The following is a 20,151-nucleotide window of genomic DNA, read 5'->3' as shown; positions in this document are numbered from 1 at the left end:
CCTCTTCAAGATTTAAATGCTTTAAGCATTTCTCAAAAATGTACTTTTGGACTTCTAAAATAGTTTCACCATCACTGAAACTTTTTTTTAAAAGCTAAAGGAGATGATTTGCTTCAAATTATAACAACATTTACTGGAGGCCAATTGGAAAAGATAATAAAGTTGGAATATGGGCTTTATTTTATGACAAAAAGGATCATTTTGGTCAACAAAATTTTGTAATCATCAGTGGTATTAAATGAATGCTTACTGTGTGAGGAGCATTACACTAAAAACTTGGGAAAATACAACAGCATAGGAATAGATGATCCCTTCCCAAAAAGAGCTTCTCAAGAAGCAAAGAGGCTGATTCCTGAAATTTTTATCCATGAAACCGGGTGGTCCATGGAGGATCCCCCAAGTTTGTTCTTTCGGTGGCAACATATAAAGATCTCTCTCTCATTTTCTTCTGACACTCCTTAAATGGATAAATTCATGTCCCCAAATTAAGCCAATGGGAATGGGGAAGCCAAGGATGTGGGAATAGATGCTCTATTTTGGAGTTTTTATGGTATAAACCTTAGTTTGTCATTTTAAACCTCTACTTGAATCTATTTTCTTATATCTTTCCCACTTTTTGCCCTTTTATTCATTTGCCTATGCATAATCAGAGATTTCTAGTATTTCAAAATACTTGGCCAGAGTAAATTTCCTTTCACATTCTGGCCAGATTCAACATCTCTTAGATTCCCTTATATTCATTCATTTTTAATTCAATCATATTTGTTGAGTGCTTACTGTGTGCAGAGCACTGTACTAAGTGCTTGGGAGAGTACAGAGACACATTCCTGCCCACAACAAGCTTAATCCTTTTGAATCCTTGATATGATGATACAAAGGTGTTATAAAATCAATGCAAATTATGGTGAAGAAATAGGCAGGAAAAGTAAACTCAGGCTAATTGAAAGGCCTAAAATCGTTCAGATGAAATAACTCCCTCCTAAAGGAAACATTAGAGTATCGACCTTTCTGTGAGGTTATGGATGGTGAACGTATATTAAATATCTTTAAATGGATTTAACATGTTCAACTCAAATAGCTCAAAGGAATGCATATATTTTCAAATTGTCACTGTATTTTATCAATAAACGAGGTCAAATCATGAAAATTAAGCATTTTAATCAAGTAGCCCCCACATGCCTAAGAGAAATTTGGTATGGATGAAAGAAATCAGGCCATGAACCATAATCATTTAAGGAAAAATACTGAATATTATGCAGAGGTCACTGTCACCAGACTCACAGTCCCATTGGTTTACATTAGGGAAAGAGTTTCACTCATTATTGATGCTTTCACTTTTCTGCAAGGCTGAACTATTCGTCCTATCAGTAGGAACATCTTGGGGATCAAAATGTAGATTCCCCTTGTATTTTTACAAGTTTTATATATATATATATGTATATATATATATTTCTGCAACTACCCAAAGCAAAATTAAAAGAATCACCACCCTAATACAGCATGCAAATTGGTTGAGAATTTCCTAAAAATCATTCTTATATTTTAGGTGCAGTTCAGGTTGTGTGTGAGGTGAACATTCCATTATAGTTGCTCAAAATACCTGATTGTACATTTAGGTTGGGTGAGCCTAATCATGTTTCTAAACAAAAATTTGAGAAGTTATTATTTTGGGCAGCAGTGACACCTTCTTAATTCTGTAATCCAGAGTTCAACAGGGATGAAGAGATAAAGAGCCATTATCAGTCATTATCTGACAATTGTTAGCCATTGTCAGAGAAGCAGCAAGGCTCAGTGGAAAGAGCACTGGTTTGGGAGTCAGAGGACCTGGGTTCTAATAATAATGTTGGTATTTGTTAAGCGCTTACTATGTGCCGAGCACTGTTCTAAGCGCTGGGGTAAACACAGAGGAATCAGGATGTCCCACGGGGGGCTCACAGTCTTAATCCCCATTTTACAGATGAGGTAACTGAGGCCCAGAGTAGTTAAGTGACTTGCCCACAGTCACACAGCTGACAAGTGGCAGAGCTGGGATTCAAACTCATGACCTCTGACTCCAAAGCCCATGCTCTTTCCACTGAGCCACACTGCTTCTCTGATCCAAGATCCACCATTTGTCACTCTGTGACTTTGAGCAAGCTGCTTAACTTCTCAGTTACCTCGTCTGTAAAATGGGCATTAAGACTGTGAGCCCCATATGGGACAACCTGATTACCTTGTATCTACCCCAGAGCTTAAAACAGTGTTTGGTACATAGTAAGCACTAGCAAATACCATAACAATAATAATAACTATTATTATTACCCAAAACAATTCCTGGAATTGAATATTTTTTTTTTAATCAGAACAGTATGACTTCTGGTTAGAAGAATAAATCATCCATTAACAAATGTTATTGCTCAGTAGACACTGCAAAAATATGTATTTTTTAGCTTCCTTAAACACTCTTTTGTTACTCTTGTTACATGGCTTCTCTGTGTATTTACTAACTCTACAAGTTAATATGCATTTCATGTTCAAGCTGAGGTTACAGAAGCATGCATTGGAGAGTGAGAAAAGAGAAATAATTTATTGCTATTTTAGAGACACTAATAGTTTAAGGTAATCAAATTAGTGATTCCAAGAGTGCATATTCTAATCTAGGTTTGGCAACTGCCTTGTTTTGAGACTATGGGAAAATGACTATGGGAAAATTCAGGTCACTCTTCTTGAGGATAGATCTTGAATTTATAGTATGTTTGGGAAATAACTAATCAAAATTTTATTAAGATTTCAAGAATAAATGGTAGACCTGTGAACTCTGCTATTTAGAGATGTTATACATATGATCCACTTCATATATATATACTTCATATATATATCCACTTCATATATATATACCACGGGAATGGATATACTCCCAGAAAGACTGAATGTAAAGCAAGTAGAGTAGGGATTCATAACAGAGTCTTTCTGAATTACATTTTGAGAGGTGAATGAAGGGTCAACAAATAATACTAATAATGATAATTATGGTTTTTATTAAGCACAGTGTGTCAAGCACTGTACTAAGTGCTGGGGTGGATCAAGTAAATGAGGTTGGACACAGTTACTGTCCCACATGGGGCTCACAGCCTCTGTCCCCATTTTATAGATGAGGGAACTGAGGCCCAGAAAAGTGTAGTAACTTGCCCTAGATCACATAGCAGACAAGTAGGAGACTGATAAGGAAAAGTAAGTGAGAAAGAAGTGTAAGAATAACCAAGATCACAACATAATTTTACAGGGAAGGAATGGTTGACAGTGAAAAAGGTGTCCAAGGTGTTAAGAAGGATTTAGGACAAATGCAAACCTTTTAAGGAAAAAACTAATGGAGGTGTTTGGAGACCTTACTCATTTTTAGAGTAGCAAAGGGGTAGAAACCAATCAATTAACTATATAGTTAACTATATAGTTAACTATAGTTAATTGATTGATATATAGTTAACTATATAGTTAATTGATTGATATGTATATATATATATATATATATAATAAGGTGGCTTAATTGGATTTATTATGTTCAGAGTATTGTGCTAAGCGCTTGGAAGAGTGAAGTAGAGGAGAGTTGGTAGACATGATCCCTTCCAATAAAGAGTTTACAGTTTAGAGGAGCTTATAGAATATTTTTTTGTAAATTTATATGAATAGATGACCATGAATCTATCTTCATTGAGTTTGACTGGGGTAAATGATGATGACAAATTGAGTAACTTCAAAATTATTTTTTTTTTATTTTATATAAACAGACACAGAGAATACTTTTGAACATAGATAGAGCACTCTGTACTCTTTGTATTTGTACCTGATAAGCTTGTTTCATTTCATTTGAAGTTTTAGGAGTGGATCCTAGAAATAAGGAATTTAAAATAAGCACCAGTAGACTCATTCTTTGTGTTTTCCCAAAATTATTACATATTTATATTATAGTGAATTTTTAGGAAAAGTTACCCCAATAAGTGCATTTAGCCTTTTAAGATCTGTATTAATGAATTATTCACTACTTGTACTCCTTCCTACTTAGACTGTGAGCCCCAGGTGGGGCAGGGACTGTGTCCAGCCTGATTGACTTGCACCTGCCCCATTTAGAACTTAGAGTGGTGAATGACAAAAGTAAGTACTTAACAAATAAATGATGATTCAAAGCTGTCCATCCCCTTGCTTCCTCCTACATCACCCCCCTTGTCTCCTTCGCCATCCCAGCCCGCACAGTCCACTCCTTCGGTGCTGCTCACCTCCTCTTGGTCCCTCGTTCACATCTGTCCCGCCATCGACCCCTGGCCCAAGTCCTATCTCTGGCCTGGAAAGCACTCCCTCCTCACATCTGCCAAACTAACTGTCTTCCCCTCCTTCAAAGTCCTACTGAAAGCTCACCTCCTCCAGGAGGCCTTCTCAGACTGAGCTCCTCCTTTCCTCTGCTCCTCCTCCCCTCCCATCACCCCAACTTCTCCATCTGCTCTACCCCCCTTCCTGCCCCACAGTACTTGTGTATATATGTACATATTAATTATCCTATTTATTTTTGGATGATGTGTATATATCTATGTTTCTGCTTATTTATATTGATGCTGTTGATGCCTGTTTCCTTGTTTTGTTTTGTTGTCTGTCTTCCTGCTTCTGGACTGTGAGCCCGTTGTTGGGTAGGGATTCTCTTTATTTGTTGCAGAATGTACTTTCCAAGTGCTTAGTCCAGAGTCCTGCACACAGTAAGTGCTCAGTAAATGCAATTGAATGAATGAATGGTAATGATAATAATGGCAGCAATAATAATGATAATATGTATTTTACTCTATGTTTTCACACATGACTTATGCCTGTGCTTTGCTCTATTGTCATTCAATATCATTATCTGTTTATTGAGTCCATTCAGTAAACCTGGCAGTATGAGAATTATTTGCTTAGAGTCCTTACTAACGTCCTTGTAGGTAGGAATCCTCTCTACCAACTCTAGACTGGAAGCTCATTTTAGGCAGGAAATGCGCCTACCAATTCCGGTATATTTGACTCTCTCAAGTGCTTAGCAGAATGTTCTGCTCATGGTAAGCACTCAATAAATACCATGTATTTGACTGATTATGTTTAATTTGAATATGTAGCATTATTGATATTGTTATTATTATCATTCCACAATATATGCATGTGAAAATGCTCCTTGGATGATGGGATACATTTTGTACCTTCTCTCTCTGGTGCTGTTTTCATATCCCCCTAACATTGGAAACATCTTTGAAGATTTTATATTTGGCACTATGGATTAAATTAGGTACAGGGATTTCTCAAATAAATTGCTTGTCATTTAGCCCTTTTTCACTAGAGAGATCAGGGCTGGAGATGTAGATTTGGGAATCATATGCAAAAAGGTGGTATATGAAGCCATGGGATCCATGAGTTAAATGGTAGTATTTGTTAAGCGCTTCCTATGTGCAGAGCACTGTTCTAAGCGCTGGGGGATACAAGGTGATCAGGTTGGCCCACGTGAGGCTTACAGTTTTAATCCCCATTTTACAGATGAGGGAACTGAGGCCCAGAGAAGTGAAGTGACTTGCCCACAGTCACACAGCTAGCAAGTGGCAGAGGCGATATTCGAACTCATGACCTCTGACTCCTAAGCCCGGGCTCTTTCCACTGAGCCATGCTGCTTCTCTTTCTGAAGGAGATGCAGAACTGAAACTTGAGGGACCCCACAGTTAGAAAGTGGGAGACAGAGGAGGAGCCCGGGAAAGAGACTGAGAATTAGCAGCCAGCGAGATAGGAGGAGAGCTAGGAGAGGAAAATAATTACAAATGCTTTCTCATGTAACTTTCTATTTTCATAGGCTCATGTTAAGTGCACGAACTAGGGTGTACCCATTTACCAGTTTCTAATTTTGTCTTTCACTTAAGTATAGTATTAAACTTAATTTTCTTTACCCATTTTAAAACTTCCAGAATGTCATTCACATTCTTTTTCAATATAAGTACACTCATATCTTACAGAACATGTGATTTCACTATGCATCATGGATAGAATATGATGGCATAATTGGGAAATGTTCTTCCTGAAAATGCATTTTTGTTTCATTAGACTCTCATCCCTAAGGAACATGCTGACTTTGTCATGACTCTCCATAGTAATTCTTAAGGCTAGTTTCAGAGTGGATTTTTTTTTCAAAAACCTTCTGTACTCATATTACATTTTTTGATATCAAGAAGATGGTTTCTGGGTAGGAAAGAGTATAGCCTTATCAAGTACCAGTTAGAATTACCCCTCAGAATTGGTTTTACACTCACAGCTTTCAGGGCAGCGCATTATTTTTCCTAATGTTCTCAGAGGCACCACAGATGGAGAAATTTACTGAATGTTAATACCTGTGTTATTTCTTTAGTTCTTACTATATTCACTCAATCGTATTTATTGAGTGATTACTGTGGTCAGAGCACTGTACTTTGCTCTAAGAGCTGGGGTAGATATCACATTCCAGGTCAGAGAACATCCCTATGCCATATGTGAAACTGAGACACGGAGATTAATAATAATAATTGTGATATTTGTTAAAAATCTACTACCTGCTAAATACTCTACTAAGTGTCTCTAGACTGTAAACTCACTATGGCCAGGGAATGTGTCTACCAACTACGTTATATTGTTATATCATAGTCTCCCAATCACTTAGTAAAGTGCTCTGCACACAGTAAGTCCTCAATTAATATTATTGATTGATCAATTAATTGCCGTAGTAACTATCAGATACATCAGGTCGCTCCTTGTGGGAAAGAAATGTGTGTACCCACCCTGTTATGTTGTTGTACTCTAACCAGCACTTAATACAGTGTTCTGCACATAGTAAACTCTCAATCAATGCAATTGATTGACTGATTGATCAGGCCAGACATAGTCCCTGTCCTAAATGTGCCTCCAAATTCAAGTGACTTGCCCATATTTACCTAGCAGACAAGAAGCAGAGTCAGGATTAGAACCCTTATTAATCAATCTGATTTATCGAGCCCTTACTGTGTGCAGAACACTATACTATGTGTTTGGGAGAGTACAGTGTAACAAAGTTAGTAGACACATTCCCTGCCCTCAACAAGCTTACAGTCTAGAAGACAAGTCTCCTCCGACTTCCAGGCCTGTGTTCTTTCAGTCGATCAGTTAGTCAGTCAAGAGTAGTGATTGAGCACTAACTGTGTACAGAGCGCCAAACTAAGCACTCAGTTATCTTGTCCTCTCCTACCTCACCTCGCTACTCACCTACTAGCCCAGCCTGGAAACTTCACTTATCTAATGCCAACCTTCTCACTGGTCCTCGATCTCCTTTATCTCACTGCTGACCTCTTGACCATGTCCTGCCTTTGTCCTGGAATGCCCTCCCTCTTCATATGTAACAGACAATTACTCTCCACAACTTCAAAACCTTCTTGAAGGTACATCTCCAAGAGGCCTTCTCTGACTAAGCCCTCCTTTCCTCTTCTTCCACTCCTTTCTCGCATTGCTCTGACTTCCTCCCTTTATTTATCCATCCCCCTCAACCCCAGAGAACTTAAGTACGTATCTGTAATTTTATTTATTGATATTGTTGTATATCTCCCCCCTAGGCTGTAAACTCACTGTGGGCATTGAATGTCTCTGTTGTATCCTTGTATTATACTTTTCCAAGAGTTCAGTAGTGTATTCTGCATGCATTAAATGCTCAATAAATACAACTGACTACCTGACTGAAAGTCATCCTCTTCTCAGAAGGTTACAGTAGCTTCTGTACTCCTGTTTTCTTCACTACACTCTTTAGCCAGGCCTGTGATATTGCTATGGAACAATATCTGAGAAATTACCCAATAATGCCAAAAAAGACAGCAGTACATTAGTGCTGGGAATCAATAGATCTCATGGTGTTCTCCACTCCTGACTCCAGGGTTAGAGCAATTGGGAAAGCAGACTTCTACCTGCCCGATCTGGTGGGTTGGATCTTTACTCTGGCAGTAGCAGGTGGTCATGAGGGAGTGCATTATTCTACAGATCCTGGGACCCTAATCTCAGGGAGATGAATATTGTATTTGTTTGGCCACAGGTCATTTCCTTCAAACTCGGAGTCATTTCCTTCCAACCAATCTTGGTGGGTTCAACTGGCTTTGCCCAACATCCCAACGGCTTCCTGGTGGTTTTTCAAACAAACAAACAAAAAAAAAATATATATATATATATATATTTAAATGTTGTGTCTTAGATGTGACATCGTAGGAATGTATTGCTCTCCTGCCTTAAAAGGAAATGTAGTTAAAATTGTTTTGAGGGACTTAACACGAACTTCAGAAGTTCAGAGGCCAAGCAGTCATAAATAGCATTCTTCTCAGGAGTAGGAATTTATCACAAGCATGAGCACTGATTGTGGGTACTCTTCCAAGTGCTTAATACAATGCTTTGCACACAGTAATTCCTTGCTTAATATGATTGAAGGAAGGGTGGTTGCTCTCAGACAGCGGAGCATTAATTTTGGAAAGATAAATTTCTAAATCTCTGGTACTGCCATGAAGATGTTGCAGTTTCTTTAAATTTCAGATGTGTAATTTTATCTGATTTGATCACTGCAATTCAAATTGGATATAAAGAGGTGATTTTTTTGTCTTTTTTTTTTTCTAGTGGTAAACTGTTCGGATCCAGGCTTTGTGGAAAATGCCATTCGTCATGGACAACAAAATTTCCCTGAAAATTTTAAATATGGTATCAGTGTAATTTATCACTGCAAAAAGGGGTTTTATCTGCTGGGTTCAGCTGTTTTAACCTGTAAAGCAAATGGCTTGTGGGATAGATCATTGCCCAAGTGTTTGCGTAAGTATCAATTAAATTTGATTTGCTTAATCTGTACTGTCTGTTAATTTGACCAGAAAGCATTAGGATATATTCCAGCACTGCCAAATATGCCAATTAAATGTTTTCCCTGAAATATTTTTATCATTAACTGACTTTATTACCAGCATACTCTTGTTCAGTTTAGAGACAATGCAATACATTATCTTAACCTAAAAAAAAAGTAGTTTAGATCAGAATCTTGCCTTTCCAAAACATCCAGTAAAATGAAGTGAAAATTTGATGTTGTTTTCATGACATATTGAATACCAGCCTGAATGTAAGAGCACATTGTTAACTTATTAGTATGCAATGTGCAGGATTATTATTGCAAAGTAGAATGTGATTGATGGTTAGTCACTAAATCTTCAAGTGGAAAGTGATCATGACAGTACAGATTGAATTTACGAAAAGCCGTAATTCATCCTTCTTTTATATGTTTTATATATTACCACTAGTTAAGCTTATCCTCTGAATAGATTCATATTTCAGATTTTAGTCTACAAGAGCCTTACCCTCATGACCTCAGGAAATCCATTCTGAAAGTACACCTTAAATATCCAGCTATAATGGCAACCATCAACTTCCTTTTAAAAAAGTCAAAATAACATTTCAAAAATTTTACACATCCTCATATGTAAATGTATAGGTTCTTCTTTTCCCAAAAGATACAGCAATGACCTTGAATAGAAATGAGTAAAATACTTCTGAATTTTCAAGGATCCCGGTATTCCCACATAATTCTCACTGACCACTGATTGTGGGTCCTCTCCAAAGTGCTTAATACAGTGCTTTGCACACAGTAAGTGCTTGCTTAATACAATTGAAGGAAGGGTTGTTGCTCTCAGACAGGGGAGCATCAATTTTGGAAAGATAAATTTCTAAATCTCCTGTACTGCCAAATTCCAGTCATCTGGTTTCTAGAAACTTATGTAAACTTAATTCATCAATTGGGTTCACAAATCACTTGACTAAATACAGTTCACTAATAATAACGATAGTGATGGTATTTGTTAAGCGCTTACTATATGCCAAGCACTGTTCTAAGCTCGGGGAAGATACAAGGTAATAAGATTGCCCCCCGTGGGGCACCCAGTCTTAATCCCCATTTTACAGATGAGGTAAATGAGGCACAAAAAAATTAAGTGACTTGCCCAAAGTCACTCAGCTGACAAGTGGCGGAGCCGGGATTAAAACTCATGACCTCTGACTTGCAAGCCCGTGCTCTTTCCACTAAGCCATGCTGCTTCTCTAATGGCTTCTCAATGAGCTTGAGCTGCAGAGATTGAAAAGCATTCATTCAATCGAGCCCCTACTATGGGCAAAGTACTGTAATAAGTGCTTGGTAGAGCACAATACAAAAATAGTCATTCATTTGTTCATTCCATTATATTTATTGAGCGCTTACTGTGTGCAGAGCAAGGTACTAACTGCTTGGAATGTACAATTTGGCAACCGATAGAGACAATCCCTGCCCAACAATGGGCACACAGTCTAAACGGGGAAGACAGAGAGCAAAACCAAACAAGTAGACAGGAAGTCACATTCCCTTCCCACAGAGAGCAGAGTCCAGTGAAAAGAACATGGTCCTGGGAGTCTGAAGGACTTGAATTCTAATTCTGGCTCCATCAGAAGTCTGCTGGGTCACCCTGGACAAGTCACTGAACTTCTCTGTGCCTCAGTTACCTCATCTTTGAAATGAGGATTAGAAGAGGAGCCCCATGTAGGACAGAGACTGTGTCCAACCTGATTAACTTCTATCTACCCCAGTGCTCAGCTCACATAGTAAGCACATAAGTATTATTATTATTATTATTATTATTATTTATTGCTATTATTATTGTCATAATCTCTGGAAGTCTCCCCCACGGCTATGTTATCTATAGCTGCAATGGTCCTGGGTCCCATCAGGAACCTCACTTCCTCTTCCCCTCCAGCCACCCACTCCCTTCCCAGCTTCTTCCACAGCAGGCAGCGTCCACCATCCAGGGCTGGGCTACCAGGTCAGGTGGCTGGCTCAGTCCCGCTCAGGCAGCTTTGGGGAGGGGAACAGAGTGGGCGAAAATGGGAAAGCTTGGAAGCTTACACCTCCACCCATCCTTTTCCTCCTCCTCCTAGAGAAGCAGCGTGGCTCAGCAGAAAGAGCCCGGGCTTGGGAGTCAGAGGTCATGGGTTCGAATCCTGACTTGGCCACTTGTCAGCTGTGTGACTGTGGGCAAGTCACTTCACTTATCTGTGCCCCAGTTACCTCATCTGTAAAATGGGGATTAAGACTGTGAGCCTCACGTGGGACAACCTGATTACCCTGTGTCTACCCCAGCACTTAGAACAGTGCTCTGCATATAGTAAGCACTTAACAAATACCAACATTATTATTATCCTCTTTTGTCATGGCCTGATCTTCCCAATCCCGCCGTCATTTGGTTCCAGTGTCCTTAATTTGCCATTTTCAAAATGGCAGCTGCCACCTCAGGATGTCATTTGGCAGTGCCGGCAGTGGGCAACGATATCAATGACAGCTGGAACAATGAGTTTCTGAATGGGATTCAGAAGCGCTGGGACTGTATAATATTAGATGGGTTTCCCTTTGAGAACCAGAGAAACATGGAATGAGTTAGCAGTCTGGGGTAGTGGGGCAGGACAGCCAATTGCTTTGGGAAATCCAAATGCAAGCTGGGGGACTGGCTTTACCTACCTTAGAGGGGCCAGGTTAGCTCGATTAAAAAAACAGGGCCCATGTGGTCCTTCTAAAATTCTTAGAGCAGCACAACTTTCCGTGCCGACAGCTAGCCAATGTGATATCAGGAAGGGAGTGGAGGAATAACAGATTTTTGGAAATGATGGATGTCTTACTGCTAATAATAATAATAATACTACTAATGTTGGTATTTGTTAAGATTTACTATGTGCAGAGCACTGTTCTAAGCACTGGGGTAGATACAGGGTAATCAGGTTGTCCCACGTGAGGCTCACGGTCTTAATCCCCATTTTACAGATGAGGGAACTGAGGTGCAGAGAAGTGAAGTGACTTGCTCACAGTCACACAACTGACAAGTGGCAGAGCTGGGATTCAAACCCATGACTTCTGACTCCCAAGCCCGTGCTCTTTCCCCTGAGCCACACTGCTTCTCTAAAAATTCACATTTCTGAGCAGGACCTTCATTAGTGTGAGCACTGCAAAGTCTCCTCATCACATTCCTATGCTAGGTACAACTGGAAGGTGGAAAAATACTGGAGAGGTGTGGCCATTCACTCTGAAGCCGTTGCTTTGAGCCGGCAGCTGCCAGTTTGAGCTGGCAAATTTAGGGCAGTGGAACCAAGCGAGGGCAGGATTGGGAAGAGCAGTCCATGACAGTGGAGAATAGGAAGAGGATGAAGAGGTGGTGTGGATTTCCGAGCTTTCCCATTTTATCCCACACTGTTCCCCTCCCCAGAGCTGCCCGACCAAGACTGAGCCAGCCGCTTGACCTTGTAGCCCAGCCCTGGAAGATGGAAGCTAGATAGAACTAGAGATTTTTCCATTTTTACCTCTTCAGTAGTATTTATTGAGCACTTACTATGTCAGAGCACTGTACTAAGTGCTTGAAATGTACAAGTCGGCAACAGATAGAGACAATCCTTGCCCATTGATGGGTTTACAGTCTAATAGGGATAAAAATAATTTTGGTATTTGTTAAGTACAGAGCACTGTTCTAAGTGCTGGGGTAGATACAGGGTAATCTAGTTCTTGTTGCCCCAAACTGAAAATTGTGACATCTATAAGCTCAGTAATAATAATAATAATGATGATGGCATTTAAGCGCTTACTATGTGCAAAGCACTGTTCTAAGCGCTGGGGAGGATACAAGGTGATCAGATTGTCCCACGTGGGGCTCACAGTCTTTACAGATGCCCGTTTTACAGATGAGGTAACTGAGGCACAGAGAGGTTAAGTGACTTGCCCAAAGTCACACAGCTGACAAGTGGCGGAGCAGGAATTTGAACTTGTGACCTCTGACTCCCCAGCCCGTGCTGTTTCCACTGAGCCATGCTGAAAGTAAATGTATAACAATCCATGGGAAACACATCAGTTAATAGAACGTGAATCTTGGCAAGACCTGTCTTAAACTCTCCTCCTCGGTCGTAGTTGGCGAGGGACCTGATAGTAATAGCAATAATGGTAATAGTATTTATTAAGGGCTTACTATATCGGAACAGCAAATTAAGTGTTGGAAAAGAATATAGAGCTGGAAATTTGTCACCTTCCCTGTTCTCAAGAGACTCACAAGTTAATATAAGAGGGGAGACAGAGATGGAGAGATCAAACTGCTAAACATGAAAGCATTCTTAACCACAGGGACCTATACAACAGCAGCAACCACAGTATTCCTGAGGTTTTGTGGAAGCGGCACTAGACCACAGCTGCTTTTCTCTGTTTCTCTGGGATGATGAAAGGTGAAGGATCCTGAGGGCTATGGAGGAAAGCCAAAGATGCAGATTCCTGAGGATGTGGGCGGACCACTGGATAGAGGAGCGTGGGCCTGGGAGTCAGAAGGTGATGGGTTCTAAACCTGACTCCGCCACTTGTTTACTGTGCGACCTTGGGCAAGTCTCATCGCTTCTCTGTGCCTCAGTTATCTCAACTGAAAAATGGGGGTTGAGACTGTGAGCCCTACATGGAACAGGGACTGTGTCCAGCTAGATTTGTTTGTATCCACCCCACACTTAGTATAGTTCCTGACAAATATAAAACGCTTAACGCTTAACAAATTATAGTTATTATTATCATCACCAAGAAAGGTCCGCTTCAGTTTAAAACCCCGCGGCCCAGTGAGTTCAGAGCATGCTGAGCCCTGGGCATCATGGACTGCAGGTGGCAGCTAATGGGAGATTTTCTTGACTGTGGTTTTGAAGGAGTTACAGCCAAGAATTATTCAATGTCCTCAAAATACTCGGAGACCAATCCTCTCAGCAGATAAAGTTACATCTCGCTAGTAAGGTAGGCATTATGAAAGGAACATTAACTCTTTCTGATGGCGGGGGACTTGCTCCCGCACTGCTCTCTTGTATGCGCAGTATAGGCAGTGAAGCACTAAAAGCTCAGGAAGAATAGGTCTCGTCATGTGGAAATTTGATGTCTGGCTACTTATCCAGAATAATGCCTGGAATTTTTTTTTTGCATCCATTTTCCAGCTATATCGTGCGGACAACCTGGAGTTCCGGCCGAAGCTATCCTTACGGGAGAACAATTTACTTTTGGATCCCTAGTTCACTACTCTTGTCCGGAGGGCAGGATTCTAAGAGGCAATTCTACGAGGATTTGCCAAGAAGATAGTCACTGGAGTGGCGCCCTCCCGCACTGCTCAGGTTTCTGTCAAAAGCATTATTCAAATAGAAACTAATCCTTTAGGCCATTATGCTTATTTTAAGCAATTTTAAAGGCAAACAAGGCTCTTTTACAAACCACCCATTGCTTGACCATCATCCACCTCTTAGTCAGCAGTTCCACCATCACCTCATACATGAAAATAAAGCTTTTTGCTCTTGGCTTCCCCCGATCTACCTCATTTTACTTCCTGTCTCTCATTCCTCACTACTCTCGACAGGTCACTTTGATCAGTTTGCGTAAGCCTCCCGTGTCCCTCCATTCCATGTCTCTCAAAGATGGGCCTTCTGCCCCTTTTTTTTCTCTGTGCCTATGATATTGCCAAGATTCGATTCTCCTTCCTTCCACTCCTCAAAAAGATCTCTTAAAGGCTCAACTTCATGAAGTGCAAGAGAAATAGCATGCTGAACTCAGGAGTGGGGATTCTAATAGATGTTTATTCAGTTGTGTGTTCAGTTATGTATTTTGACTTTTCATGTAAATAATTTTGTGTTGATTTCCCCCTTTTGAGTGTGACCACTTGAATTGCTTTAAAGAGGGAATACATTTAAATATGACTATATCCATATTGGATCTTCTCCACAAATGGAGAATATGCTGTGCAGATATAGTGCATGAGGTTTAGCTGAGTTTGGGGGGTGGTTTTTCTATCAAATAAAAGTGTCAAATATAACGAAATAGAGATCACCAAAGTAATTTATGATTGGAGCGCACCAAAAAGCGCCCTTGTCTCTCCCACCTACACTTAAAAACGCAGATGATCCATTTCCCATATTTAAACTGTCTCCTGAGAAACTTTCACTTCTTCCCTTATTAACCTCTTGACAAGCTTAACAACAATTATTTCATTGTATCTAGCAGAAAAACATTCTTCTGCAGTTTTAAACTCATTTCCCATGCCCTTAGTAATGACTAGATAAATAGACAGGTCAACAACCTCCAAATTATTCTTCTTATGCATGAAGTCTGTTAAGAAATCAGTAACTTCATCAGCTCCTTTTTTGTTTTTTAAACAGGAAATCATCCTGGGTTCTGTGGTGACCCTGGTACACCAGCACATGGGTCTAGGTTGGGAGATGAATTCAAAATAAAAAGTCTTCTCCGTTTCTCCTGTGAAATGGGGTATCAGTTGAGAGGATCTCCTGAGAGAACGTGTTTGCTTAATGGGTCTTGGTCTGGATCGCAGCCAGTATGTGAAGGTAAGTGCTGAGATTCTCTCCCCGGGGTGCTTACGTATAGATCTTTTGCTCAGTTGCTTCCATTTCCTATTTCATGTCATTTGAATGTCTGCCTTCCTACTAGACTGTGAGTTCCTTGAGGCCTGGGATCAGTTCCATTTAATCTGTTTTATCCTCTAAAGCGCTTATTGTAATGTTCTGTATATGGTAGATATTGGAGAAGCAGTGTGAGAATCAGCATGACCTAGTGGATAGAGCACAGGCCTGTCAGTCAGAAGAATCTGGGTTCTAATCCTGGCTCCGCCATATGTCTGCTGTGTGACCTTGGGCAAGTAGCTTAACTTCTGTGTGCCTCAGTTACCTCATCTGTAAAATGGGGGTTAGGATTGTGAGCCCTTGAGGGAGGGGGACTTTGTCCAACACGATTTGCTTCTATTTACCCCAGAGTTTAGAACTGCTCTTGGAACATAGCACTTTACAAAAAACTTTATTCATGCAATCGTATTTACTGAGCACTTACTGTGTGCAGAGCACTGTACTAAGAGCTTGAAAAGTACAATATCATTATTATTATCATTTTTATATACCACTGATTAATTAAGCACTGAGGATTCAGAACATTTCAAAACTTTTGAGTATGATGCTGTCGTAATTTCTTAATTCATTGTCATCATAGCTCTAAGAATTTGGGGAAAATGCATGAAGCAGACTTTTCTACAAACCCAAATTTTATAGGCAATATAGTGAGATAAACAAAGGTCTTTTACATCTGAGAAAACATTGTGTCATAAAATCTACCAGATGAACAACTTTATGTAATTCCAGACCTAATATTTGGAGCTCTAGAGATAATGTGTATCTTATGAAAATGTTCAGGCTGCTTGAATCACTAAAGGATAGGGATCCTGGAGAGCAGTGAGGTGATGTAGGTGGGGAGAGGTGGTGGACTGCTCTAAAGCCAATTGTGAGTTTTTGCTTGTTGTGGAGGTGGATGGGCAACCACTGGAATTTCTTGAAGAATGGGGAACATTGCCTTGGAACTTGGGAATCTGCAACAGAAGAAATGATACCCTCCCTCTCCACAAGGATTTTGCAATCTAATAGGAGTGACAGAAGGACATAAACACTCAATAGTATAAAAAAATATGAATATAGTTATACAGGATCATGCCAAACACACAATTAAGTTCAGTCCTGGAAAGAACCAGGATCTGGGAGCCAGGACGTGGTCTGAATCTCAGCTCTGCCACTTGTCCTACTTTGTGACTTTGGGCAACTAACTCACTTTAACTTCTCTAGGCCTCTGTTTCCTCATCTGTAAACTGGGAATAAAATAGATTGTAAATACTGTGTTCCATCTCACAGCCTTGTTGTTACTCTGGCATTCAGCCTAAGGTAACCATTTAATAAATGACATTTTATAATTGTTTTCCATTTTGAAAACAATACATGCACAATAAATGATGAAGGATTAAACTTCTAATTGTAATTGTTTGGGGCCATGCTGGAGAACATCTAGTGAAAAATATTAAATTTTTTCTGTAATGAATTAGAATTTTAAATATTGTAATAAATAATTGTGCTAATTAAATACAGATTTACATGCTTGAGTACATTATGCTTTATTTTGGGTCAGTCATACCTAGGATTTTTTTTTTCTGATCTATGGAGAATTAGCTCAATTAGGGATGCTATCTATTCAGTGCAATGGCTGAGTGTCTTTTGACAGGTATTTTACGATAGGATTCTGATTATTTAAAGTCAAGTTTGTCAAAATGGAAGAGTAAATTAATGATGTGTAAGAAAACAAGATGACATCAGCTAGAGAATAAGGGGAAAACAGAGAGAATATTCATTTTAAACAGCAACACTGATAAGCATACATTTTTCCTACTGTTTTTAACTGTACAATCATTTAAATAGCCCTAGTGCTGTTGAAACCATGTCAAATAGTAAATCCAATCCTGTTGATTAGAAATCTTGAGGCTGTAGAGTACCAAATGGTTATAGAGGGTGAGAAATAACTGATAGAAAACACACCCTATGCCCCCACCCCAAAATTTAAGTACTTTTGATATTGATTTGAGCCTTCAGAGCATGAAGTGCAAGGAAATATTGGCAAATAAGCAGGGCCAAATGCCAAGAAAGACTCCACATGTTTTACAAATGGGGTTTGAGGACAGACCTTTCAATAGTAGGAAATTCCTAATAAGTTTTCTTCCACAATTGTAAAATAGGGAACAGACACAAGATGCTGAAAAAGAGTAATGGGTTCTCATAAAATCTCAGCTTCTAGGACTGAGATAAAATTCTGGAACTGCCATTCAGACAAAGCATAAATGCATTCATTCATTTGAATTGAATTTTAATTGGGTGTCATTCGGCTGTCAACCCAATGCAGGGAAGTTTGGCCGAAGATAGAGATCTAGAAAAATAATGCTGTAAAACTTTCAGAAGTTTAAGCCGGAGTCTTAAGAATGGAATGACTATAAATGGACTCTAGGCTTCCACATACTTTCCAAAAAGATATTTGGCCCATGAAATTTACATTAGTGCCACTTCTAGCTATTCGACATTCCTTTCTATTCACAGTGTTCTTTCTCCTGAGGCTGAAAAGACAAGCATCTGCTTGCAACCCAAGTACTTCAATAAAAATAACCCTGAACAGCTAATAAAAAGAAATGGGGAAAGTAGCAAAGGGTATTGCATTTTTATTAAACCCTCTGCCTGATTTCTGTAAGGGTTTGGCCCTTGTGGTACTGATTCTTTCATTGCTGAAATATCAAAAGACATAATTGATTAGCTGTATATTCTTGTTTTACCTTATTTTAAGTATCAGAAGAGAGCAATTTCTAGTTTCTGGTGAGACTGCAGGACATGAGATGTTCCGGAGAAAATATATCCATGGAGTCGCTATGAATCAGAAATGACTCAACGGCATTTGATAATAATAATATATTTGTACACATGTACTCTACGATTATAGTTTTATGTTTGGAAATTTTATGATTATGCATTTCAATGTCTATCTGTCATACTCTCCTAAGTGGTTATTCCAGTGTGCAGCATAGACAAAACACTCAGCAACTATCAACTGATCAGTTGAGTAAATCAATATTGGCATAGAGCATTATCAACTAGGTTAGGTAAAAAATTGTACATCTGAAGAGATAAAGAATCATAAAATTAAGTAAACTGAATCTCCACCTTTGACTGAAGGGATATAACTGCATTTCCTTGCCAGCTGCATTTTCCTTTCACGTCCTTCCCAATCCTCATGAAGAACAGAGATTATTTAGTTCTGCACCTACCCAGCCAAGGGAATGAATAAATCCATTCATTCATTCAATCGTATTTATTGAGCACTTAGTGTGTGTGAAGCACTGTACTAAGGACTTGGGAGAATACAATGCAAAAAGCACAGCGTGGTTTGTGGAAAGAGCATGGGCTTCGGAGTCAGAGGTCGCAGGTTCTAATCCCACCTCTGCCACTTGTCAACTACGTGACTTTGGGTAAGACACTTAACCTCACTGTACCTCAGTTACCTCATCTGTAAAATGGGGATTAAAGCTGTGAGCCCCACATGAGACAACCTAATTGCCTTGTATCTACCTCAGCACTTAGAACAGTGCTTGGCACATAGTAAGTGCTTAACAAATACCGTCATTATTTATTATTATTATTATTATTATTATTACAACAGCAGACACATCCCTTGCCCTCAGAGAGCTCACAGCCTAGAGGGTGAGACAGACATTAATATAAAATAAAAAGCAGGGGATCAGAAAAAAAATGTAAAGGAAAGGTTGTTTGAGGAGGCAAATTTTAGTAAGGGCTTGGAAGAACAGTGATAATTAAAATCAGGTAGGCAGAGGAGTCCCTCCCTGGAGAATGTACACAAGTAGAGGTATAAACTGTCTATGACTGTTCTTAATGATTGAAGGTATAATATTCCACCATTGCAAGATCTTCTTTTTCAACTCTGTTGCACTGTACTTTCCCAAGTTCTCAGTACTGTGCTCTGCAAGCTGTCAGTGCTGAATAAGAAGCAGCCTGGCCTCGTGAATTGAACATGGACATGAGAGTCACATCTCTGCTGTGTGACCCTGGGCCAGTCACTTCTCTGTACCTCAGTTCCCTTATATATATAATGGGGATAAAGACTGTGAGCGCCATGTGGGAGGTGGACTATTTCCAATCTGATTAGCCTGTATATACCCCAGCATTTAGTACAGTGCCTGGCACATAATAAGTACGTAAGTATCATAAAAAAATAAAAATCATTGATTGATTTAACACATTTTTGTGATAGCGATATGTCAACTGTTCGACCTTTGGCAAGTTATTTAACTTCTCTCGGCCTCAGTTCCCTCATCCGTAAAATGGGGATTAATTCAATTCTACAATATTTATTGGATACTTAGTGTGTGCAAAGCACTATACTAAACACTTGCGAGGGCACAATATAAGATCCGACTCATTTCCTGCCCACAGCGACCTCACAATCTAGAGATTAAGACTATCAGGGACTGCTTCTTACCTGAAGAACCTATATCTGCCCCAGCACTTAGAACAGTCCTTGGAGCATAATAAGCTCTTAACAAATACCATTATTTTTGTTGCTATAATTATTGAATTTTTATATCCGGATTCCCCTAAACCCCCTTCCATATCCCCAAAGTGTGATGATTTTGCTACTTGTGGCTCGCAACAGCACTTGCGCATTCTGTTTGGGCATTGAGTGACCAATGTGTAACTGTCAGAAAGACCAAT

The 20,151-nt window shown here is 39.6% G+C and overlaps 1 protein-coding gene across 1 annotated transcript in view; it reads left to right on the top strand.

Annotated features, from left to right (window-relative positions):
* The window catches only part of CSMD1 (CUB and Sushi multiple domains 1), a 1,410,881-nt gene that overhangs the window by 1,339,019 nt on the left and 51,711 nt on the right, over positions 1 to 20,151 (top strand). Inside the window, exons 56-58 of the mRNA XM_029051790.2 lie at positions 8,629 to 8,817; positions 14,008 to 14,181; positions 15,217 to 15,399. Of these exons, the coding sequence (XP_028907623.1) occupies positions 8,629 to 8,817; positions 14,008 to 14,181; positions 15,217 to 15,399 (546 nt within the window). The remainder of the gene's footprint in view (positions 1 to 8,628; positions 8,818 to 14,007; positions 14,182 to 15,216; positions 15,400 to 20,151) is intronic.

This window comes from Ornithorhynchus anatinus, chromosome X1 (genome assembly GCF_004115215.2).
Source record: "Ornithorhynchus anatinus isolate Pmale09 chromosome X1, mOrnAna1.pri.v4, whole genome shotgun sequence".
NCBI classification, from domain to species: Eukaryota; Metazoa; Chordata; class Mammalia; order Monotremata; family Ornithorhynchidae; genus Ornithorhynchus; species Ornithorhynchus anatinus.
This window is presented reverse-complemented; position numbering and strand designations above follow the sequence as displayed.